The sequence below is a fragment of the Lepidochelys kempii genome, chromosome 19, assembly GCF_965140265.1.
Source record: "Lepidochelys kempii isolate rLepKem1 chromosome 19, rLepKem1.hap2, whole genome shotgun sequence".
NCBI classification, from domain to species: domain Eukaryota; kingdom Metazoa; phylum Chordata; order Testudines; family Cheloniidae; genus Lepidochelys; species Lepidochelys kempii.
In genome coordinates, this window is record NC_133274.1 from 12,508,206 (window position 1) to 12,533,210 (window position 25,005).

At 41.3% G+C, this 25,005-nt stretch overlaps 1 protein-coding gene across 42 annotated transcripts in view; it reads left to right on the plus strand.

Annotated features, from left to right (window-relative positions):
• The window catches only part of EPB41 (erythrocyte membrane protein band 4.1), a 187,742-nt gene that overhangs the window by 91,426 nt on the left and 71,311 nt on the right, over positions 1-25,005 (plus strand). For 37 of the 42 annotated variants that reach the window (XM_073317254.1, XM_073317262.1, XM_073317263.1 and 34 more), the window contains 3 exons: positions 15,708-16,185; positions 19,774-20,004; positions 23,129-23,233. In XM_073317254.1, the coding sequence (XP_073173355.1) occupies positions 15,708-16,185; positions 19,774-20,004; positions 23,129-23,233 (814 nt within the window). Of the gene's footprint in view, positions 1-15,275; positions 15,446-15,707; positions 16,186-19,773; positions 20,005-23,128; positions 23,234-25,005 lie in introns of those variants that run through there. The other 5 variants (XM_073317261.1, XM_073317288.1, XM_073317273.1 and 2 more) reach the window with 5 other exon arrangements.

Sequence of the window (25,005 nt, forward strand, 5' to 3'; positions counted from 1 at the left end):
TGTTTTAAATAGAGAACACACACATCAGATATTTCTATCAAGGACAAATAGAATAAGTATAAAATCTGTACTGTGGTCTTCACATCACCTGAAGCTTTAGAATAGTGGTGGGCAATGTGCCACAGGTTGCCCACCACTGCTTTAGAATGTGATGTATGCAGAGGCGATTTTAGAACTCATACATATCAATTTGTAATTTAGAACACCTAACGTTGTTATAAAATACCCAAAACCTTGCAAAAATGAGCACTTAAATTCTCCTCTAAATTGTTTATCTTATAGCTATTCTTCTGTCTCATGATACCAATTCATTAAAATTATTAAAATTTAAAAAATCACTAAACCCCTTGCAGGTTATTTAAATGTCATTTGGGTCCTTTACAAGCTGTTAGGTTTTGGGTCTTGAACAGACTGACAGTGTCCCTTTAACCAAATGGTGAGGTCCTATTACCAGAAGAAATAAGATACATTCACTATTAAAAAAATCATTAAAATTCATTAAAATGCCCCTCTGCCATGTACATTGGTCAAACTGGACAGTCTCTACGTAAAAGAATAAATGGACACAAATCAGATGTCAAGAATTATAACATTCATAAACCAGTCGGAGAACACTTCAATCTCTCTGGTCATGCAATCACAGACATGAAGGTCGCTATCTTAAAACAAAAAAACTTCAAATCCAGACTCCAGCGAGAAACTGCTGAATTGGAATTCATTTGCAAATTGGATACTATTAATTTAGGCTTAAATAGAGACTGGGAGTGGCTAAGTCATTATGCAAGGTAGCCTGTTTCCTCTTGTTTTTTCCTACCCCCCCCCCCGATGTTCTGGTTTAACTTGGATTTAAACTTGAAGAGTGGTCAGTTTGGATGAGCTATTACCAGCAGGAGAGTGAGTTTGTGTGTGTATGGGGGTGGGGGGGATGTGAGAAAACCTGGATTTGTGCAGGAAATAGCCCAACTTGATTGTCATGCACATTGTGTAAAGAGTTGTCACTTTGGATGGGCTGTCACCAGCAGGAGAGTGAATTTGTGTGGGGGGGTGGAGGGTGAGAAAACCTGGATTTGTGCTGGAAATGGCCCACCTGATGATCACTTTAGATAAGCTATTACCAGCAGGACAGTGGGGTGGGAGGAGGTATTGTTTCATATTCTCTGTGTATATATAAAGTCTGCTGCAGTTTCCACGATATGCATCTGATGAAGTGAGCTGTAGCTCACGAAAGCTTATGCTCTAATAAATTGGTTAGTCTCTAAGGTGCCACAAGTACTCCTTTTTTTTAAAAATTTCTAGTAACTTTTATAAATCTGGCAATGCAAGACTATTTTTGTCCTATTTGTTGTCTAACCAAATAAATGATTCTTTTGTAGTACTTATAAAAATGCATTGCATCTGGTACAGTAACTCCACACTTAATGTCCTCTCGCTTAACGTTTCGATCTTACGTCCCTGCTCAATTACAGAACATGCTCCATTTAAAGTTGTGCAGTGCTTCGCTATAATGTTGTTTGGCTGCCTGCTTTGTCCACAGCTGGCAGCCCCCCTATCAGCTCCTCTGTGCCCCCCCAGCGCCTCCTGCCCGCCGGCAGACCCTGTGGATCAGTGCCTTCCCCTGCCTCCTGTCCGCGGCAATCAGCTGACTTGTGGTATTCAGGAAGGAGGGGGAAGGAGCGAGGACTCGGCGCGCAGGCTCCCCCTCCCTCCCCTGCCTCCTGCCCTTGGCAATCAGCTGGTTTGTCGCATTCAGGAGGCAGGGGAGGGAGGGGGGAGGCTGCGTGCTGAGTCCTCGCTCCTCCCCCCACCCTCCTGCCCCGAACATCGCAAGCCAGCTGATTGCCACAGGCAGGAGGTGGGGGGGAGAAGAGCGAGGATGCGGCGCACCTCCTCCCTCCTGACTGCCCATGGCAATCAGCTGGCTTGCGGTGTTTAGGAGGCAGGGGAAGGAGGGGGAGCCTGTGCGCCGTGTCCTCACTCCTCCCTCCTGAACGCAGCAAGCCAGCTGATTGCCATGGGCAGGAGGGAGGGGAGGAGCGAGGATGCAGCGTGTGGAGTAAAGGGGGGGGGGGAGAAGAGGCGGGTTAAGGGTGGGGGCTTGGGGGAAGGGGTGGAGTGGGCGGGCCGAGAGTTGAGCCCCCTGCCCCTGGTTCTTGCAGAGTGGGGGAACCTGCCGCTGCTGCTGTGCAACGTACTTCTCCTAGCCTACAGCACCTTCAGCCTCCTTGCCTGCCTCATTGTCTCCAGTGCCAGCGGACTGTGCCTGTATGGGGTAAGGCGGAGGCACCTCCCAACGATAGTACTGTACTGTATGGCAAAAATGTTTTTCCATGGAACCTAACCCCATGCATTTACATTCACTCTTATGGAGAAGTTGGATTCACTTAACATGGTTTCACTTAAAGTCGCATTTTTCAGGAACATAACTACAATGTTAAGTGAGGAGTTACTGTACTGTATAATGATGTTGAGCTCCATCCTGAGCAGATCTTGATTGTAATGGAATTGCTAGCATTTTTATTGAGGTTTGCATTAGGTTTCTCTCTAAACTTTTTCAACCAATTTCTTTGTTGTATTTTCTTAACCCGTGTAAGAACCTTTTGAGAAATATGCCTGGAGCGTACTTGTTTGATTGGTAATCTTCAGTAACACTTATACTCCCTTCTGAAAATTTATTATTGTTACAAGAAGTACTACCAAAGATTGCTATAAGTGGAAGATGCTTGAGAGGGAATTGTTTTTTAGTTTGTTTACTTTGTGCACTTGACAGTACTAGTCATATAGTCATTTTTCCCTAAAGGTTTGAGTGGACCTTTCACAAACAAAGACCGGGGTGGGGGAGAATTATTTTACTAAGAGAAACAGGAAAATGTAATTGTAAAATTGATAGGGGGGACTCGGAGGCAGCATAGTACCTGAGACCACCTTTAATTTGCTCTTTAAAAATGGAAAAGATTTAAAGTTTTTGTGTCCTTTAATTGAAATCTTCCTTCTTTGTCACTTCTTATTGCAGCAGCAGTGTTCATGTTACATTGTGTCTTTCAATAAGGCCACATGTTGGTTTATTAGGTAACTAAGTCAACAGCAGTACATTGTAATATGTATGACTTTATAAAATAAACATTTGTTATATTGTGTATTTAGGCGTTAGTATCTGCTACACCTAAATATTAAATATTGCCACATATAAGAATTGAAGGCTTCTTAATGAAAAAAGACCAATTTTTTTCTTTTAAAAGAACAAAGCCTTGAAGTTTAAATGGTCATTTTCATAACTTTATGTTGAAATGATCAGGGGATTTGCTTTCTGTGTTGAAGGTGATAAGTTAGTGACTTAGCCCTGTTTGAATAATAAACGTGCTTGCTTCTGAGTAAGCATTGGTTAATGGACAGTGAAGCACTTTAATGATGTTAAGACCCACTGTGCTAGCTATATATTCCCCTACTAGTCTTTCTCTGAGCCATCATGATGAATGAGCTTAGCTATATTTGCTTTTGGTGTGACATCTTTATTATACTTTAATACGTTTTAATCACTTATGCTAGTCAAGACCTTTTGAAGACAAATATACAGTGATAACTTAGTGTTCTCAGTGTAAGGCTTGAAATATCTGGACTCCCTGGAACCAAGAGAGCCAGCAGAATCAATTCAGCCCTTCCAGATTTTCCAGTTAGATACATTCTGAATTACCACAGTTGAGTGTAGGTATGTTGGAAGAAGTGGAAGTCGGCAAGACTCCAGAATCCAAAGTCCTGTCTGATCTGCTGTTTGAATTGCGTGTTGGCGCTAGTGTCCTTCACTACCAGTTCCCTTTTCCTGCTTGTGTGCAGCTTGTAAGTGAAATAATTTATGTTTTGTCAGATATTTGTTGGAGTTCCTTGATGTATAGAATTAAATTGGTCATTATTGAAAAAGTATTACTAAAATAATTCAGATGGTGTTAGAAACATGAAAATTTACTACGTTAAGTTTACAGTGTAAATAATGCATAATAACCATATTTAAAGGAGGGCAGAACTGATGCTGAAATGTAGAACACCCAGTGTATTTAGAACTCCACTAACTTCGTATTTTTAGAACCAATAAAATAGAATAACCAATTAGTTTATTCAAACCATGAATGTTTGAAACAGAAAATAGGATGGAAAGTCTTTCAATTACTTACTAGATTTTAATTTACTTTTTAAAATATTTTTATTAATAAAACTAGACTCTCTCCCTTGCCGAAAAAAGGAGGTGTAGAAACAGGTAACTATAGTATGTTAGCCTCATGGATCGGGGAGGATGCCCTCTACGAACAATTAGGGCATGGTTTGAGTTTCAGGGGAGGTAACAAGGATTGGTAGTTTGAAGGTGTCATAAATATAAAGGGAAGGGTAACCACCTTTCTGTATACAGTGCTATAAAATCCCTCCTGGCCAGAGGCAACATCCTGTTACCTGTTAAGGGTTCAGAAGCTCAGCTAACCTGGCTGGCACCTGACCCAAAGTACCAATAAGGGGATAAGATACTTTCAAATCTTGGGGGAAGGAAGCCTTTTGTTTTGTGCTCTTTGTTTTACCTGTTGTTCTCTTTTGGGACTGAGAGAGGCCAGACAGAAATCCATCTTTTCCAACCCATCCTAATCCAAGTCTCCAATATTGCAACCAGTATAGGTAAGCCAGGCAAGGCGGATTAGTTTCTTTTGTTTTATGTGAATTTTCCCTGTGTTAAGAGGGAGGTTTATTATTTGTTATTATTTATTATTATTTATTATTTCTGTAACTTTAAGGTTTTGCCCAGAGGGGGATCCTCTGTGTTTTGAATCTGAATACCCTGTAAAGTATTTTCCATCCTGATTTTACAGAGATGATTTTTACCTTTTTTTTTTTTTTTTTAAATAAAATCCTTCTTTTAAGAACCTGACTGATTTTCCCATTGTTCCAAGATCCAGGGGTTTGGGTCTTTGATGATTTTGTAACAAATTGGTTAGGATATTATTCTCAAGCCTCCCCAGGAAAGGGGGTGTGTAGGGCTTGGGGGAATATTTTGGGGGAAGACATCTCCAAGTGGTCTCTTTCCCTGTTCTTTGTTTAAAACGCTTGGTGGTGGCAGCATACTGTTCAAGGACAAGGCAAAGTTTGTACCTTGGGGAAGTTTTTAACCTAAGCTGGTAAGAATGAGCCTAGGGGGTCTTTCATGCGGGTCCCCACATCTGTACCCTAGCGTTCAGAGTGGGGAAAGAACCCTGACAGAAGGTGAGGATGTAATCTCTGTAGAGGGTGGTGAGGATTCATTGGATCGCTAACAGCAGTCTTTTTTAGGAGTTAGCATATTCAAGCTCAGTTTTGCAGTTCTATTTTCTCTTATATTAAAAAAACACTTTATTGTAGCTTCTGAAATATTTGTCATTTGCATAATACTGACATTGTGTGTACCTGGGCCTGAAATCATCAGTCCTGTGAAATTCTGTCTACTACAGAATGCTGCATGCCTCTTCAGCAATACAGGCTACCATGACCACATTAAACCTGTCCTCTGCTGTCTATGCTGACTTCTTATAGACTACGGAGGCAAGTTCAAATCTTGATCCTTATTTTCAAGGTGCTCAATGGCCTGGATCCAGCATATATAAAAGATCACCTAAAGCTTTGGGATGCTGACCACTGTGCTCAGCTCTGCTCCTCAGTTATAATGGAACTTTCTACTGTCAAGGTAAAGCTTGTCTGTGCCGGAGACAGAGATTTCTGGAGGACTGATTTGATGCTGTGGAACAGACATCTACAGGAGCTAAGGACCATAACAAATCTTACGCCTTCCCTTCCAACTGGAAGGCATGCTTTGTTGATTTTGACTTTTAACAAACACACAGCAGCATACCTTTTAATAAATAATCTAAACAACCAGCCAACCTACCAAAACAAAATGCTACAGTGTATACACGCTTTTCTCCTGGGGAGAGGATGAGAGAAGATGCTAACCACATGTCACAGACATTAGTCATGTTGCTTAATGCACTACTGAAAGGTGCTCTGGTGTTATGATGATGAGACCAGGATAAGCACTTGAATAGAATAGAATAGAATGTAACTTTAAAATGGAATTGTTAAAAAGAACTCTCATCTCCAGAATGGCATGAACCTCATCTATACAGCCGGTGCCTATGTGTTCCAGAAGTTAAGAATAATAAGATGACATCTAAATGAGCTGCAGGATCTGAGAGAGAGTGTTTGGTGGTGGTGGAGATATGAATGAAAACTTTGTCTGCATTTCAAAATGTTTTTTTTTTTTAAATATATATAAATCTCCAAATCGGGAAAGTATGGGAGTATCTTACTAATAGTGTCTTCCTAAGTGTTTAACAAAATAGCTGTGTAAAAAAACAAAACAAAAAACTGTTGCTCTTTCATAGCTGTGCTATGAAGGTTCCACTGGAAAACAAAATACTATTTAGAAATGCCTCCTTTATAATGAAAGTTTAAGAGGTGTATTTTAAATAATATATGTTCAATCTTCTTAATTTTATTTCGCCTTACAAGACAGGGCCTTGTGTTCTTACGCTTTCAGTTGAAACCATAAAAATGAATTCTGAATGTAAAACTTCAGAGAGAGAATATAATTAGTGAGTCCAAGCAGAGTGACAGACAGTGAGTGCATCAGGGACCCTGTAACAAAATATTTGACTGCACTTAGTGAATTATTATTGTTGGCGGCTAACTGACTCTATTAAATCTTTATTGGGAAGGCAGGGAGAGGCAATACTTGTACGTCCTATCTCCACATCCCTAGTTTTGTGAAGTACATTTGGATCAGATCACTGGGCTGTCCCTGAGAAAAGCAGAGGTGCAATGTAATTCCTGGGGGACAAAGGAAAGACTTGGAGACGTTTGCTCATCTAAAGCAAGACCCACCTTTCAGTGTTGGAAAACAACATGGTCTGCAACTACAAGGACTGTCCCTTGCTGAAATCAACCCAGTAAACAGACTTTGTTGTTCTGGGTCCAGAGACTTTAATATTAGTTTGCTCAGAGAGGAAGTGTCTATTATTGGGGAGTTATCCTGTTTACTTCACTTAATAACAAAAGTTTCTCTTACAGGCCTACTATCTCTATTCTGAGCTTCCAGAGCCTTACATTTAACTTTAGATAGGAGGGAATTTTGAATGGATAATGTTTTGAAAGTGATTCTTGTTAGAGGGCTTATTCCTTTATCCTAACAATTCTTGCCAGTTTATTTTTTCTAAATGAAATCAATGGGAAGTAGCTACAAAGCACATTGTTTTGGCAGCCAGACCAAAACATGACTCATAATTAACCCCTTCACTACTGAATATGGATTCATCTGTGCCGTATGCTCATTCTGTATTATACAGGAGTGTCAGCATTGCAACTAAACACCAACTCCCCCTGGGGATGTACCCAGTGAGTTGGCCATTCGTGGAAGTGCATGGTTTTGTACAGGGTATCAAGGGTTATGGGCAACATTGAACTGGTTAAACACTAATTCTTGCCTGGCAACTCCTGTCATAATATCTAGTTTTATAGCTGTTAAAGATGGACTAACAACATTAACTCTGATTTTTCTCCACCCCTGTTAGTGTTGCTTCCAATGTGCATTTGTGGGTGGAATTTTGTATTGATTTGACAAGACTTAAAAGATTTGAAAGACAACTGTTTTAGGCAGGTATCATTACAAAAATTGTAGAGGAATAGACTTGACTCAGTTGGGGTTCAAGAGTACAGTGTGGGTATCGTAGGCCCCATGTGTATTTGCTTTTACCTCTCTCTCATCATGCCTTGCTTGTTTTGCTGCACATAGTGACCCAGACTGAAACACATGGATAGGTAATTTTTGCCGCTTCCCCCAGCAAGAGAGTAGGAATGGCTGATGAAGATAAGTATTGCCAGTTTTATGTTGCTGCTGCTGAGGTTTCGTTGTCCATTTTCCCCTGCCAAATCCTCTATCAAGCTACAGAATACTAGATCTATTTTTTTTAAAAAAAATCCTACTAACCTCTCCTTTTACGTATACATGAGTTGCATTAAAATTTATCCTCTGATCTACATTATTCAATACCTCACTTCACATACTCTCTTGCAAGTAGGTTGTGCCATTTGGCTCTAACTTTATTGGATTTTTACTGCTTGAAGAGGGTCCCTGGTGTTCTGTCTGGACCCGTAACAATCTTTTAAAAATGCATTAATTCAACAGACCTGTAAGTTACCCTAAAATCAGATAACTTTAGCAACAACAACAAATATTACAAATTAACCTCACCATGGAATTCCCACTAGAGTGTCTCTTGCTAGCTATACCAAATCACTTTACAGGTGAGAGAAGAGAAAATGGGCTTTGTAGTGCATCCTGGAAGCTAACAAAAGTGTCTCGTAGGATATGGTGAGCAGATGAGTTCCAAAGGCTAAGGCGGGGGAGCAGGCTAGCAGACAATGTCCTGTCTCTTTCATACCACTGTGCTTCCACTAACAGCAAGTGTGGTAACATCTCACAGGGACACAGTTCGGTCCCACTAGCACACACTTAACCTCTGAAAGGAAATAACAGTAGGTTATAGCTGCGCAATATTTATTGCCGGTGGGGAGATAACCCACACTTGACTTTCAGATTCCAGGCTTTTTGCAGGGCTGATCATTGGAAAGCTAAACAGTATCCTCCTCTTTGTAAACTGCAGAAATCTGAGCTATGATAGACATTTGAATCAATAAATGTGGAACTCCAATGTCATTTTCACTGTCCATAGTTTAACCATGCTTTTTTTTTAAACAGTCTTGTGCTGTATTTACCCTGCCAGTTGGAAAGAACAAGGAGAACAGTGCAGATGGAAATTACTACGTTATTTGAAACAAACATTAGATATGAAAGGACATGCTTACCATGCTGTTCCAGGATGACAGGGAGGTGCAAAGGGGTCAGATACAAATAATCACAAATCTCTAATTCTGCTGTCCTTGCCTCATTCTTCTATTTATCATTTCCTCCTTTGAACATATTTAAGGGGGCTTTTCAAAACTAACACAGCAAAAGGCATTGGCACGTGTACTTGTGCACACGTGAGGTTTTCTGTATGGCTATGCTTAGCACTGATTTTATATTTTAATTGCCTAGTTAAGAACACTAAATTATGGAATAAGTAAAATTTAAATACAGCATTAAGCTTCAATGTAGGTAATGTGTGGTGGGAGATTTTAAGAGAGTGGGGTGGAAAGGAGACAGAGAAGCAACTATTCATGGATTCAGACTTCTTGAAATGTAATCTTGTGAACATTTTTAAAACCAGCCTGAAATGATGGTGAAAAGTTAAATCTTGTCTAGTCTGCTGTTGGGGGCGCTCCCTTGATGCACTCTTATGGGTGAATGGGGAAAACTGTCTTGATTCCTGGAGCCTGCTGCAAAGCAAAGCAAACCAAACCTCCATTGAATGGACTAGATGGCTCAGTGCAGGCATTCCCAAACTGTGTTTTCCCCCAAGCAAGCACTTTCTGATGGTCCATGGCTGCACCTTGTTTCCAGCTGCTGAATCACATTAAAGGAAGTTAAAAATGTTATATACTTCACTTTCCCACGTGAGAAATTGCCGTAATTGCCATGGTGGTGGTATTAGATTGCTGGTGGGGCAGGAGATGGTCCATCAGTGGCCAATGGGAGAGAAGGATAGGTATCCACAAGGCACTATTAGAATATGATCCACTTCATGAAAATGTTTAACATCTGACTCAGGGGATTGCAATAGGATATGGAGCCTGTCACTTATTATGGATTGCTGGTTCAAATTCATCTTAGGCGAACAGCAACATGTGGTGGTAGCTCACTGGTCAATGTAAAATAAGTTCAGTGAGGATTTTGGAGAGTCTCAGTCCACCTGTTACTACACAGGTGTTCACATGGCAGAATCCTCCAGCACGAGTGACCACTTGATTTGCAGTCTCATTTAAAAGGACAAGGACTATGGAACTACACTTCTCCATCCAGGGAACTGATGGGCAGGATCCCCTGGGAGAATAACATGAGGGGGAAAGGAATCCAGGAGAGCTGGCTGTATTTTAAAGAATCCTTATTGAGGTTACAGGGACAAACCATCCCGATGTGTAAAAAGAATAGTAAATATGGCAGGAGACCAGCTTGGCTTAACAGTGAAATCCTTGCTGATCGTAAACACAAAAAAGAAACTTACAAGAAGTGGAAGCTTGGACAAATGACCAGGGAAGAGTATAAAAATATTGCTCGAGCATGCAGGAGTGAAATCAGGAAGGCCAAATCACACCTGGAGTTGCAGCTAGCAAGAGATGTTAAGAGTAACAAGCGTTTCTTCAGGTATGTTAGCAACAAGAAGAAAGTCAAGGAAAGTGTGGGCCCCTTACTGAATGAGGGAGGCAACCTAGTGACAGAGGATGTGGAAAAAGCTAATGTACTCAATGCTTTTTTTGCCTCTGTCTTCATGAACAAGGTCAGCTCCCAGACTACTGCACTGGACGGCACAGCATGGGGAGGAGGTGACCAGCACTCTGTGGAGAAGGAAGTGGTTCGGGACTATTTAAAAAAGCTGGACGAGCACAAGTCCATGGAGCCGGATATGCTGCATCCGAGAGTGCTAAAGGAGTTGGCGGCTGTGATTGCAGAGCCATTGGCCATTATTTTTGAAAACTCATGGCGATCGGGGGAAGTCTCGGACGACTGGAAAAAGGCTAATGTAGTGCCCATCTTTAAAAAAGGGAAGAAGGAGGATCCTGGGAACTACAGGCCAGTCAGCCTCACCTCCGTCCCTGGAAAAATCATGGAGCAGGTCCTCAAGGAATCAATTCTGAAGCACTTAGAGGAGAGGAAAGTGATCAGGAACAGTCAGCATGGATTCACCAAGCGAAAGTCATGCCTGACTAATCTAATTGCCTTCTATGACGAGATAACTGGCTCTGTGGATGAGGGGAAAGCGGTGGACGTGTTGTTCCTTGACTTTAGCAAAGCTTTTGCCACGGTCTCCCACAGTATTCTTGCCAGCAAGTTAAAGAAGGATGGGCTGGATGAATGGACTATAAGGTGGATAGAAAGCTGGCTAGATTGTCGGGCTCAACGGGTAGTGATCAATGGCTCCATGTCTAGTTGGCAGCCGGTATCAAGCGGAGTGCCCCAAGGATCTGTCCTGGAGCCGGTTTTGTTCAATATTTTCATTAATGATCTGGAGATGTCATGGATTGCACCCTCAACAAGTTTGCGGATGACACTAAACTGGGAGGAGAGGTAGATACGCTGGAGGGTAGGGGTAGGATTCAGAGGACCCTAGACAAATTGGAGGATTGGGCCAAAAGAAATCTGATGCGGTTCAACAAGGACAAGTGCAGAGTCCTGCACTTAGGATGGAAGAATCCCATGCACCTCTACAGACTAGGGACCGAATGGCTCGGCAGCAGTTCTGTGGAAAAGGACCTAGGGGTGACAGTGGACGAGAAGCTGGCTATGAGTCAACAGTGTGCCCTTGTTGCCAAGAAGGCCAATGGCATTTTGGGCTGTATAAGTAGGGGCATTGCCAGCAGATTGAGGGATGTGATCGTTCCCCTCTGTTCGACATTGGTGAGGTCTCATGTGGAGTACTGTGTCCAGTTTTGGGCCCCACGCTACAAGAAGGATGTGGAAAAATTGGAAAGAGTCCAGCGGAGGGCAACAAAAATGATTAGGGGACTGGAACACATGATTTATGAGGAGAGGCTGAGGGAATTGGGATTATTTAGTCTGCGGAAGAGAAGAATGAGGGGGGATTTGATAGCTGCTTTCAGCTACCTGAAAGGGGGTTCCAAAGAGGATGGATCTAAACTGTTTTTGGCGGTAGCAGATAACAGAACAAGGAGCAATGGTCTCAAGTTGCAGTGGGGGAGGTTTAGGTTGGATATTAGGGAAAACTTTTTCACTAGGAGGGTGATGAAACACTGGAATGCGTTACCTATGGAGGTGGTGGGGTCTCCTTCCTTAGAGGTTTTTAAGGTCAGGCTTGACAAAGCCCTGGTTGGGATGATTTAGTTGGGGATTGGTCCTGCATTGAGCAAGGGGGGTTGGACTAGATGACCTCCCGAGGTCCCTTCCAACTCTGATATTCTATGATTCCCCAGAGATAGTCCCTTCAGGTCAGGGCTGAGGTATCTTGTATTGGAGGGATGATGAGGGAAACTTGAATTTCTGCTTGTACCTGTTTGCTCGCAGTAGAGGACTTTCCCATCCAGGGCACCTTTCATGAGCAACACATTCTCAGAGGAAAAGAACGCCCAGCATACCAGTGTTTAAATAATGGTGACCTCTTAGAAACAAATTTTAAAATGGGCTTTGTATAAGTGACTTGCAGTAGTTACACTACTCTATCTCAGCTGTTTGGAACAGTAGATATGTATTGTACAGAGCTGCAATATTTTTAGGACAATCAGTATTAAGTGGTGGTTGTATCTATGGCCAAAAACTTCAAAAACATTTTTTTAAAAATCTGAAGTATTTTGATTACTGTGGGGAAAATGAACATTTACATTTTTTAATTTGGAAAAAAAAGTTTTGAATGTTAAATGTGGTAATGCCTAAATGGGTGATGTCTTGAATGTTTCTTAATTCTAAACGAGAACTTTAAATAGATGTTTCTACTTAGGTTTGGGCTAGAAGGGATTGAAACAGACGTTTGCCCCTGTGTAAGCAATGGTAATTTGTTACTGCAGATGCATGTGATGCAACTCTCAAAGATTAGTTCTATCTCCTTTAAAGCATGATTATTTCAGGTCCTCTTTATACTTTAAATAGATACGCTCTTCATGTGATTTCCATCTCTTTGTGTCAACAGCCAAGCTGAAGTAAACATGGCATCAGATTAGTAAAATGGTCTCCAAAAAAACCCTGCTGTCCATTAGCGGGATAAATACATTTGAGAAAGCATTTGCAGTTTAAATTTGAGACTTTTTTTTTTTTTTGGCCTATGCTGTGCAAGTATCATTTTATAAATGCCAAATTCCATAGATTTCAGCAGCTCAGTTTACTAAAACCAAATTGCTTAAAGGCAAAGTTATTTACTTGAAATAGGTATATTTTAAACTTGGCCTCAATAGGCACCATTCTGAATACTTCTGTATAGTAATGCAATAATCAGTCTAGGTTCATAGAGGAAATGAAGGGGATTATTTTAGAATCATAGAATATCAGGGTTGGAAGGGACCTGAGGAGGTCATCTAGTCCAACCCCCTGCTCAAAGCAGGACCAATCCCCAACTAAATCATCCCAGCCAGGGCTTTGTCAAGCCTGACCTTAAAAATATCTAAGGAAGGAGATTCTACCACTTCCCTAGGTAACGCATTCCAGTGTTTCACCACCCTCCTAGTGAAAGTTTTTCCTAATATCCAACCTAAACCTCCCCCACTGCAACTTGAGACCATTACTCCTTGTCCTGTCATCTGCTACCACTGAGAAGAGTCTAGATCCATCTACTTTGGAACCCCTTTCAGGTAGTTGAAAGCAGCTATCAAATCCCCCCTCATTCTTCTCTTCCGCAGACTAAACAATCCCAGTTCCCGCCTCTCCTCATAAATCATGTGTTCCAGTCCCCTAATCATTTTTGTTGCCCTCCGCTGGACTCTTTTCAATTTTTCCACATCCTTCTAGTAGTGTGGGGCCCAAAACTGGACACAGTACTCCAGATGACGCCTCACCAATGTTGAATAGAGGGGAATGATCACATCCCTTGATCTGCTGGCAGTGCCCCTACGTATACATCCCAAAATGCCATTGGCCTTCTTGGCCACAAGGGCACACTGTTGACTCATAGCCAGCTTCTCGTCCACTGTCACCCCTAGGTCCTTTTCTGCAGAACTGCTGCCGAGCCATTCGGTCCCTAGTCTGTAGAGATGCATGAGATTCTTCCATCTTAAGTGCAGGACTCTGCACTTGTCCTTGTTGAACCTCATCAGATTTCTTTTGGCCCAATCCTCTAATTTGTCTAGGGCCCTCTGAATCCTATCTCTACCCTCCAGCGTATCTACCTCTCCTCCCAGTTTAGTGTCATCTGCAAACTTGCTGAGGGTGCAATCCACACCATCCTCCAGATCATTTATGAAGATATTGAACAAAACCGGCTCCAGGACCGACCCTTGGGGCACTCCATTTGATACCGGCTACCAACTAGACATGGAGCCATTGATCACTACCCGTTGAGCCCGACAATCTAGCCAGCTTTCTATCCACCTTATAGTCCATTCATCCAGCCCATCCTTCTTTAACTTGCTGGCAAGAATATGTGGGAAACGGTGGCAAAAGCTTTGCTAAAGTCAAGGAATAACATGTCCACTGCTTTCCCCTCATCCACAGAACCAGTTATCTCATCATAGAAGGCAATTAGATTAGTCAGGCATGACTTTCCCTTGGTGAATCCATGCTGACTGTTCCTGATCACTTTCCTCTCCTCTAAGTGCTTCAGAATTGATTCCTTGAGGACCTGCTCCATGATTTTTCCAGGGACGGAGGTGAGGCTGACTGGCCTGTAGTTCCCAGGATCCTCCTTCTTCCCTTTTTTAAAGATGGGCACTACATTAGCCTTTTTCCAGTCGTCCGAGACCTCCCCGTATCGGCATGAGTTTTCAAAGATAATGGCCAATGGCTCTGCAATCACATCCGCCAACTCCTTTAGCAGTCTTGGATGCAGCGCATCCGGCCCCATGGACTTGTGCTCGTCCAGCTTTTTTAAATAGTCCCGAACCACTTCCTTCTCCACAGAGTGCTGGTCACCTCCTCCCCATGCTGTGCCGCCCAGTGCAGTAGTCTGGGAGCTGACCTTGTTCATGAAGACAGAGGCAAAAAAAGCATTGAGTACATTAGCTTTACTGTGTTTATGTATTATTACTTCTTAAATTTAATATTTATAGATTCTTTAGTCTGTCACAGGGACACTTATTTTTGGTAGGACCTGAAATTTGTTGTTGTAGTAAAACTTTTGATCTTTTGAAGAGTGTTGTTGCTTGTAAGTGGTGTATCTTTGGGAGGTTTTTCTTCTGAAACTTCCTGTTTACACCATTTTTTCAGTTATGTATCTCAGGAAGCGAGATACGGCTGCCACAGAATTTTTGTATAGGATGTTACTAAGAGGCTTGTCTAGTTACATGTCGGTTTCCTCTACTCCCTTCCCACAAAATGGCACAGGCACAAAGTTTTACTGGAGGGTGAAAAAGAAGACTTGAAAGAAGTGTAAAGCTAGAAATGCTAAGGGAAGTGCACTTTTATTTCTAGAAACCTCATTATTGCTTTTGTTTGTCTTCTGCAGTTGTCACACTAGAAATACCTCTCATTGACTATTTTGAATAGGCAAGACAGCTGCCATTTTAACTGTGATGCATTGTAAATACTGCGGAAAGGAAGCGCTAAGGAGCACTTGCAGTACCAGAGTTGAGCAGAATTGCTCATGGACCTGGAACACATTTGTTAGTATAATCCTCACAGTCAAAGGTGTGTGAGCAGACATGGATGAAGATGTCTCTATTTTTTTTCTTTTTTGCAAAAAGTAAACTAAGCCAAGTCTAGTTTTACATCGAGTGTGATTTGTCAGTGATAGATTGCTTTGTAAATAATGCTCAGTAGGCCACAGACCAGAGAGAGCAGCTGTCAGGAAGTGGTGCTTGGAGCGCTCGTTATTTGATTTACAATGGCTAAATGCATGTGTAAACACTGAAGAAATATTCTTGTTTACTTTTTAAAATCTCTGTTACAGTTTCATCATGACAACAGAGAAGAGTCTAGTGGCTGAGACCGAGAATCCTAAGCAGCAGCAGCAAAAAGAGGAGGAGGAAGCTGCTGAAACACAGAAGCAAGAGGCTTCTTTGGAGGAGGCTTCCGAACAGGCATCTGAGGGGCATAATCAAACGGGACAGAAACAGAAGGCATCCAACGGTGATACCCCCACACACGAAGACCAGAGTAAGAACAAAGAGCGCTGCACTTCTGAGAGTCGGGGCCTGTCACGCCTATTTTCATCATTTCTCAAAAGGCCCAAGTCTCAGGTTTCTGAAGAAGAAGGCAAAGAAGTGGAGATTCCACAAGAGAAAGGTGAAGGAGGTCAGAAAGAGACAGATCTAGGAGCCAGTCCTAATGAAGAAATCCTGCTGAAGGCCCCAATAGCAGCCCCTGAACCTGAACTCAGGACTGACCCATCTTTAGATCTTCATTCACTAAGCAGCGCAGAAACACAGGTAAACAAAAACAAAGTTGATTTGGATTCTGTTTGGCTTCCTAATCAGCTAGCTCATGTAGTCAGGATTATTTGTCAGGTTAAGTAAGGAATAGAGGTTTGTAATCCTCCTATGTTAGATTTGATCAATGAGAACCCACAAGATTCTGAAAAAAATTTTTTTGGAACTTCTAGTATTTGACAGACATTATGCTACATCTGACACTTCCTGCTCTTACTTTATTCCTACTGTTTTAATCATAATATGTTTAATCTTCAAAGCATTATATAAACACTAACAAAAACTCCTAAAACACTTAAAGAAAATATTCCTCTGAGGCAAGAAAATTTGTCAGTTGGGATTAAACTCAGAGTACATCCTTCTGAAAGTTACTTTTAGTGCTCATTTTTAAATATTCTGATATGTACAATATGGATAGAAGAAAAGTCAATAGAAAACACATCATGGAAATTACATCTGTGTTCAGCAGAAAACAAACCTCAAAACAGACTTAAGTGCAAGCAACACAAGTGACAGTTCAGAACCTCATGGACCTTAGTTCAGTTTACACCCTCTCCCACCAGTGTGGTAGGCCCTGTTTTTTCTGTGGCCCCACACATACTTTTATTAATCACTTGGAGCATATAGACTGGGGATTTAAAGGGAGCCTAAGGACTTTGTGTCCAACTACTAGTCATTTTGTGGTTCCCTTAGGCGCCTTAAAAATCCTAGCCTTAAATGCATAGACCTCGGAGCTTTAAAAGGTAGGTATTATCTCCATTTTACTGATAGGAAACTGAAGCACAGAATGTTAATAGCCAAATGTTCAAAAGTGGCCTGTAGTTTTAGGTACATCACCTCTTGGCTACTGGACTTGAAATACAATGGGCTTCTTTCTTTTTCTTTCCTGCCAGAAGTGCTAAGTATCTGCAACTCGAGTTCAGCTGGCATTGTGGTTGCTCAGCATTTGAAAGAGTCAGGTCCAGGTTGTTTCGAGTTGAACACCTAAAGTTGATGGCTGTTTCTGAATAATTTAGCCTGGGTATCTTGCCCAAACAATTGTATATAGAGCTGGGAATAGAATCCAGTTCCCTTAGTTCCCAGCCCAATGTGCTGGAGGCAGTGTGATCTAGTGCGGTGCTACTCAGAGTGGTGGTCCGCAGACTGGTGCGAGTCCACAAGCCATCGGCTGCCGGTCTGTGCGCACTTTGGGAAAAAAAATTGCCAGTCCCCCACATCAGAGAGCTTGAGAAGCACTTGTCAAGTGGACAGACTAGTGCTGCTTGTCAGTGGTGTAAATAGGAAGCTTATAGCTACTGTAACTTCTTACTTAACGTCATCCCGGTTAACGTTTTGTTGTTACATTGCTGATCAATTAGAGAACATGCTCGTTTAAAGTTGTGCAGTGCTCCCTTAGAACGTTTGGAAGCCTCCTGCTTTGTCCACTGCTTGCAGGAAGAGCAGTCCATTGGAACTAGCTGGTGGGGCCTTGGAACCAGCCCCCTTATCAGCTCCCGTAAGTTCCCTATGCGGCAGCTGCCCAGCAGGCTATCAACTGCCAGGCAGTTCAGCTGTACCTCCCCGCCCACTGCCATGTGCTGCTCCTGCCCTCTGCCTTGGAGCTGCTCCCGGGAGACTCCTGCTTGCTGTGCAGAGGTTAGGGGAAGAGGAGTGCTAATTTCAGGGTGTCCGCCCATCCCCCACTGCTGTACCTCACCTCCACAGGGCAGTGTGGGGGAGACACTGGTCAGGATGGAGGGAGCTTGCTGGCAGCTGCTGCTGTCTCAACTTGCTGATCTACTTAAAAAGGCAGTGTATTTAGAGTCCGATCAGCATACTTAAAGGGGCAGTGTGCGTCTCTCTCACACACATGGTGTGTCTCTCTGTCACACTCTGCCTCCATTCGTGCTGCTTTGTGGAGTGTGAGGCTACATTAAACAACAATGTGTTAACCCTTGAGGGCTCACCGAGTGGTAATTCATCATTTAGCAGTAAGGCATTCCCTGGGAAATATCCCACCCTCTGACTCCACCACCTCAATCATGCTTCACAATCATCACTGGTGTGTACAGTATTAAATTGTTTGTTTAAAACTTATACTGTGTGTGTGTGTGTGTAGCCTTTTTTGGCGAAAAAAATTTCCCTGGAACCTAACCCCCCCATTTACATTAATTCTTACGGGGAAATTGGTTTCGCTTAAAGTAGCATTTTTCAGGAACATAACTACAACGTTAAACAAGGAGTTACTGTAGTTTCTTTTGACTTGAGGACTTTGAGCAATTTCCACTTTAAATTGTATAGCATTGCTGAACCAAACATTCAGAAATCATGAGTTAGGCTCCCAAAAATCATGACATTAAAAAATAATAATTGTGGGGAGTCTTATTTGCCTTTTGGTTTCTGAGTCTTTACAATACACTCTGCTTTAGTTTAAAAAAAATTTCTATCCCTCATATTTGCAGAGAAAAGCTTGAAAATATGAACTGAGATTTTTATCTAACCATTTGACTCCAGGAGCTGGGCCTTTAAGCGAAACAAATACTATGAGTGAGGTTTGCAATAAAATTGTAGGCATTTGATACACTGAGTATATGTGAACTTGTGCAAAAACAAGCCGCACAAACCTTCAGTGCATATAAGTTAATTTTGACTATAATGTGTAAAATTAGTATTAATGTCCTTTTAAATCCTGACTCTTAACAGATATTTCTAGTGTGAAACCGTTTATGTGAAGTGTCCTGTTGTAAAGCCTCTGAGTCAGCATGTGTGTCCAAATCCATCCGATTCTCTGCTTTCTGATTATCCTATCTCTGTCATAGCAGAAAGCAGCCGTCTGTGAACGTCGGTCTAATTTAAATAATTGCAGATACTAAAGCATGCATTGGCACAATAGCATGAAGGCAGTCTTCCATTTTTACTATCACTCATAACACAGGAAGACTGATTAGCACGTTGGATCCCAAAATTAAATTCTGCATTATGTGGGTAGGTTTATTGTGATGAAAACCGAGACACTTTCTCAGGGCTCTAATGGAAATGTAGAAAGGACTGTTTTACAATGAAACAATTCTAGGAAATCGCTTGGTTTTTATGGATTAGCTGAGCATTTTGCCTGCAAGATTGAGGGGTCAGATTGGAAAAATGAGTCTCCAATCTAAAATGAGATGCCGCTAACAGTAGATTGAACAGGTCTTCATAATATAATCTCAACCCTGTCCCTTCTGACATGCTTTGATAAACTAATAACTAATGAGACTAATTTAAATTTTCATTAGACTTCAGAATTAACATGCACTTGAACTGAATAAATATCAGTTGACATCTGAGCTGTTGTTTCAGATTCTTTGCAGACTTGGGCAGACATCACTGCATTGGTTTACATTTAAATGATCTTCAATGAGAAGGGCTAGCAATTCAGTTTAGAAAAAGAAACTGTAGACTTTAGAGCACAAGATACAGCACCAGAGAAAAACTCTAAGTTGCTGAGCCACTGTGAAGTGGCCCACTTTGATCTCTAATGGGATTAAATCACCTACAGTACATTTATGCTGTGTTGACACTACTTGTTTGAAACATGTAAGTAATAAATATGGTGTTGTGGGATTTCAGCCTGCTCAGGAGGACAGGAGAGAAGATCAAGACCCAGAGAGCAGAGATCTTGAGATTAAGGAAGGAGACGGAGTGCAGGAAGAGTGTTCCAAGGCAGAGTTGAAAATAGAGAGCCCTGAGACAAAAACAGGCCAAGAATTAAAAGCCACCCAGAAATCAGTAAGAAGACACAGAAATATGTACTGCAAGGTTTCCTTGCTGGATGACACCGTTTACGAGTGTGCTTTGGATGTAAGTGCCATTTAGTCTCTTAAGATGGGTGATGGGGGTGGGAGCGGGGAGGGTTCGGAATTGCGTGATGCTGCCAGTGAAGTAAATGGTTAAACTCCACTGGAGTAGGACTGTGTCTTAAACCATAACAATTATTTAAGATCTGATAAGAATGTAGGGCACCTTGGACATTGGGGAAAAAAAAATCCAACATCTCTATTTGGCGGGTTCTTTAAAAATGCTGTAGTCTCACTTGCTGATGCTTTCTCCTTCACTTGCCCCTACTTCTGATACTCCAGGCTTGAGTGTGATTGATATATAAATTTTACATCCTCTTAAGATTTGATTATAACGCTAAATAATATTCAGATCAGAGCCAGAAAATGTTTGTCAGCTGGATTTGTATGCTTTGCTGGCTTTTCACCCAGAATACCTTGGAAACCTAAGATCTCCTGCTGCTGACTAATAACAGGAAACAGTTTCAGCAAATCACCAGAGAAAAAAATGAGATGATCACCACTTAAACTTTGTCAAAATACTTATTTTTGCTTTGTTCCTTCAAATTCTTCCTTCTCATATGAGCTATGCCTTGAAAGAGTTAGCAGGCATGCTTAATGGGCATATAACTATCAGTTGTATTTCATCCCAGTCTTTCCTAATCATTTATCTAAGCCACAATCCTTACGTCACTATTTATAACAATTTTTACAAAGGGCGATGGTAGCACTGGCACCAGGCCAAACCCTGGTTCGGAATGCTCATTCTTAATTATCAAATTTTGGGTTTTAGTGGTTGTGAAAGGGTTGCTTCTATTCCTGTCATCAGAGTGTTGCAGTTGCCTTAGTTTTCCATTAGGAGGAACTGTGTGCAAAATGACAAATTCCAAAACTGTCTCCCCTTGTGTGTAGTTTAACACAGTCTTGACACAAATGCATCCCAACACAAGAAGCCTCTCCTTTCTACACCATCTGCTCAGGCTTGATTCACCCTTCTGGTGCAGATTCTGTAAGCTGTCTCTTCAGCCTTTACAGCCCTCTCACTGTGGTCTGGGTTACCTTCTGTCCTTGTATCAGAGGTTCATAAGTTCTCCCTTTAGGTTAAGGGGTTCACCCCTTGGTGCATGGATCCAAGGCAGTCTTTTCCTCTTCCCCCTGCCCTTGCCTGGGGAGACCTAGCAGCTGCCGGTGTTCTGCTTCAAGTTTCCCAGTAGAGATCTCTGTGTCTTGTCTTACACTGAGAAGGTGGCTTGGCTTTTATTCCACTTTCTTTCCTAAAAGGACTTGCTCTCAGCTTACAATGCCTGGTGGGCGTAGGTAGGCCTACAAGTCCCAGAATGCCTGTCCTTAAATGTTCAAGACCGGATAACGAAACTGATGAGTTGGGCCAACATGCCATTTTACGTGGATATGTAAAAATTGCTAGTAGAGTGACAATGTCTAGCAGTATTCAGAATAGAAATGGCAGTAAACAAATAATGCTTTTAGCATCCCTATTAAATCAATTTCAGAAGCTCTGCTCAGTCCCCTATAGTTGAAAGGTTTTTGGCTGTACATGTTTTTCGTATCTATCTCATAGGATGATCCCAGTGTCCTAGCAATAAGAAGTCAACGGAAATCTAATTCAGCATCTGAGTACTAGCCCAACACGTAAACAATCTGGCACTTAGTCTTTGAGACATAATGAGCTTGTTAAGCCCTGAACCCACTGGTTAAGTCTAGTTGCTCATTTGTGACCTGTTTAGGTTTCTAGGGCTTTTTGTGCAAAGCAGTTACCTTAGATGACCTTGTACAATTAGGTCAATGCATCAGTGTTTGTGCAACAGTGTTGCTGCCATTGCTATCCCATGGGATGCTTCTGGTAATGTAGTTTTATGTCCTAGAGACGATGAGAAGTGGTTACTGGAACATGGTTGGGGAAAAACCTTATCTGATCACAAGAAATAGCTGATCTTTTAAGGAAAGGCCTGGGACAATTATGAAGTTGAAGCCTAAAAATTGTTTGCAGCAGTTTGAAGTTTGTTAGCTGTAATTACAGTTGTATCCCTGGAGCTGTAAATCGTTTTAAGGCTATAGCTGTTCTCTCTCTCTCTCTCTGTTAAAACATCTAAAGCTTAAATTATCGAAATGTCCATTGTTTCTCTAGAATGTTTGATAGAATCTATTTGTCAGGACAAGTGTATGTGGATTAGACCCAGTCTGAAATTTTGTTGAACTCTGCCATATGGCAGATTTTTAGATTTAATTTTTAATCTCTGTTGAGTTTGAAATGAACATGGTGTAGCATTTAAAGTAGGTTTAAAATGAAATACAGTGGGTCAGAAATAATTTTTATTTCCTGGAGAGCTTCTTATGTTACTATGCTTATTCTTATTCTGAAAGTGGTGGTGTAATGAATGCTTAAATAAAAATCAAACAAAAAACCTCCCCAAAGTGTAGTATTTAAATAACACTTCACTTCAGAACATTTTTTTAAAAACCTAAATTAATCCTAAAGACAGATAAATATTATTCTCATTTTAAATGGAAATACTGAGACCAGGAGCTTGTGATTGGAAGTCAGCAGCACAGCTAGGATTGGAACCCAAGGTTCCTAGCTCCCAGTTCTGTGCTTAATCCACTAGATCATGTTGTGTCCCAAAATACAGTGTCAGAATAATAAATTCTATTTCCAGTCACAAGTCTGTCTGGTCACCACTTGATAAACCTAGCTAATTTAGCATTTTGTACTGCCACCTATCATTGTAGCGTAAGTACCTTCTTGGAGCATTTTACAAACACTTAAGCCACACAACACCTCTTTTGAGTAGGGAATAATTATATATCCATTTTTTGAGATGAGTAAGATGATGTGTAGATAAAATGACTTTCAGGATGCTCAGTCAATGTGGTCAGGGACAGAGTCAACATCAATTTTAAACATTTCCCCAATAACTCTGGTTTGCTGGATTTGAATTTCCTATCTGATGCTCTTCCCTGTAAAATGAAATACTTGGCCATAAATTGCTGAGCCAGTCAGCACCCCTTTCTTTTGCTCAAGAATTCAGCCCTCTTCAGTGATTATGCAGAGTGGGAGAGTTATTGGTGGGACCAGGAGAGGAGAGACAAAAAGCAATGTATACTATAGAATCCCTGTTACTTATTTGCAGAAACATGCCAAGGGTCAGGATCTGCTTAGAAAAGTATGCGAGCACCTCAATCTTCTGGAAGAAGACTACTTTGGACTGGCCATATGGGACTCTCCAACGTCCAAGGTAAGAAGGTGCTTGTGGGACTACAGTGTGCAATAAAAAAAAAACCCAAACTCTTCTCGATAGGTTCTTGTCCCCAAAATGGGAAGAAGTGTGTAGCGTCCCAAAAAATTTTGCTTCATCTAGCAATATTTTTATTTTCCCCCTATGTGTGAAAGACCTTTTCTAAGAACTGGCATAGTGTGTGAATTGTAAGAGTAACGATATTGTGAATAAAGAAAAGGAGGACTTGCGGCACCTTATTTAAATGGGTGAGTCTCTAAGGTGCCGCAAGTCCTCCTTTTCGTTTTGCGAATACAGACTAACACGGCTGCTCCTCTGAAACCTGATATTGTGAATAAAATAGAAGCTACTATAAAATAGGACAGTATGTGCTTTGCTAATGGAGGGGAGTGAAATGAATTTGGAAAAATCTGTTCTGGAGGAACTGAAGCCACATTCAAAACAGATTAGATTAGGTTCTGGTTTCTTTTTCTTATGACTACATTACAAAGATACAACAGAAGAACTGTAGGATATAAGTTATTCAAGAAGTGTTGGAGAGATTAGGTTTCAGAGTAACAGCCGTGTTAGTCTGTATTCGCAAAAAGAAAAGGAGGACTTGTGGCACCTTAGAGACTAACCAATTTATTTGAGCATAAGCTTTCGTGAGCTACTGCTCACTTCATCGGATGCATAGAGATTAGGGTTTTTCCTTTTCTTTTAATTGTGGTTCACAAAATCATGGTGAATAGAGTGGATAGGATAGAGTAGATGACACTTAAGATGTGAAAGAACCTGAGCACAAAAGGAATTCAGGGAGAATTTCTTCAGTCATAAATTATTCCAAGTATCTACTAAAGGCAATAAGAGGAGCAAACAATGTCTTGTATTTTGGGGGTAAATAAGCATATTTGATTTAGCTGTTAATTTGAGTCAAGTGTATGTAGATTGCCATCTCACATCTCAATTTCTGAAGGGTCTTGTGTTCATTTTCCTCCTCTTCCTGACTTGTCTGTCACTGTTATGACAGACTCTTAGTGATTTTAGCCTTAGGTTTGTTTTATTGATCAGGTAAGTGTTTCCTTCTTCACTATCATGGGTATACCTCTAATATGTATCTGAATGAACCAGTCAATCAATATTATGACTGGAAACAACTTACTCCCTGCACCCTAGTATTCTGCGATACAATACTGGCTGTTCCAACTTTATAAAAAATGGAAAGAAATGTAAGTGGTTGAAGATTTAACAGTGTGTTCTGTGCACACACAAGGGAATTATTTGGATAATTTCCATGGAGTTGCATATGTAAATTCCACTCCTGTCCTGTGTGTAATCAGGAAATAGAGTTAGAAAATTTTGAGTTACATTTGATTTTCTACAGAAAAATGCTAAATGGAGACTGTCAGTTTTCATCCACACTTATTTGTGATTAGTTGAACCAACCAAATAAGCGTGTAGCCTTCTTGGAGCACTTTTCCCTTTAGAGTGGAAAAATATCACAGGAGAATAGCTCCAGCTGGCCTGACCATCATTGGAAAAAGTCCCTGGAGCTCTTGTCAGCATTTACAGGACTTGGTGGGAGGCCATTCTGGATTAATGTTTCAAGCTGGGGCTTGTCACTGACAGGAGGGAAGGAAAATTCTAAAAGCATAAGTATTTAGTAAGGCAATGCAATTCCTAATGTATTTGCTGAAAATAAGTTAAATTCTTCATACTGAAACTCAAATTGGTCAGTTTTACTTTATGATTTTGTTTAGATTTATGCAGCGTCATTGTCTTGCTAGCGTGTT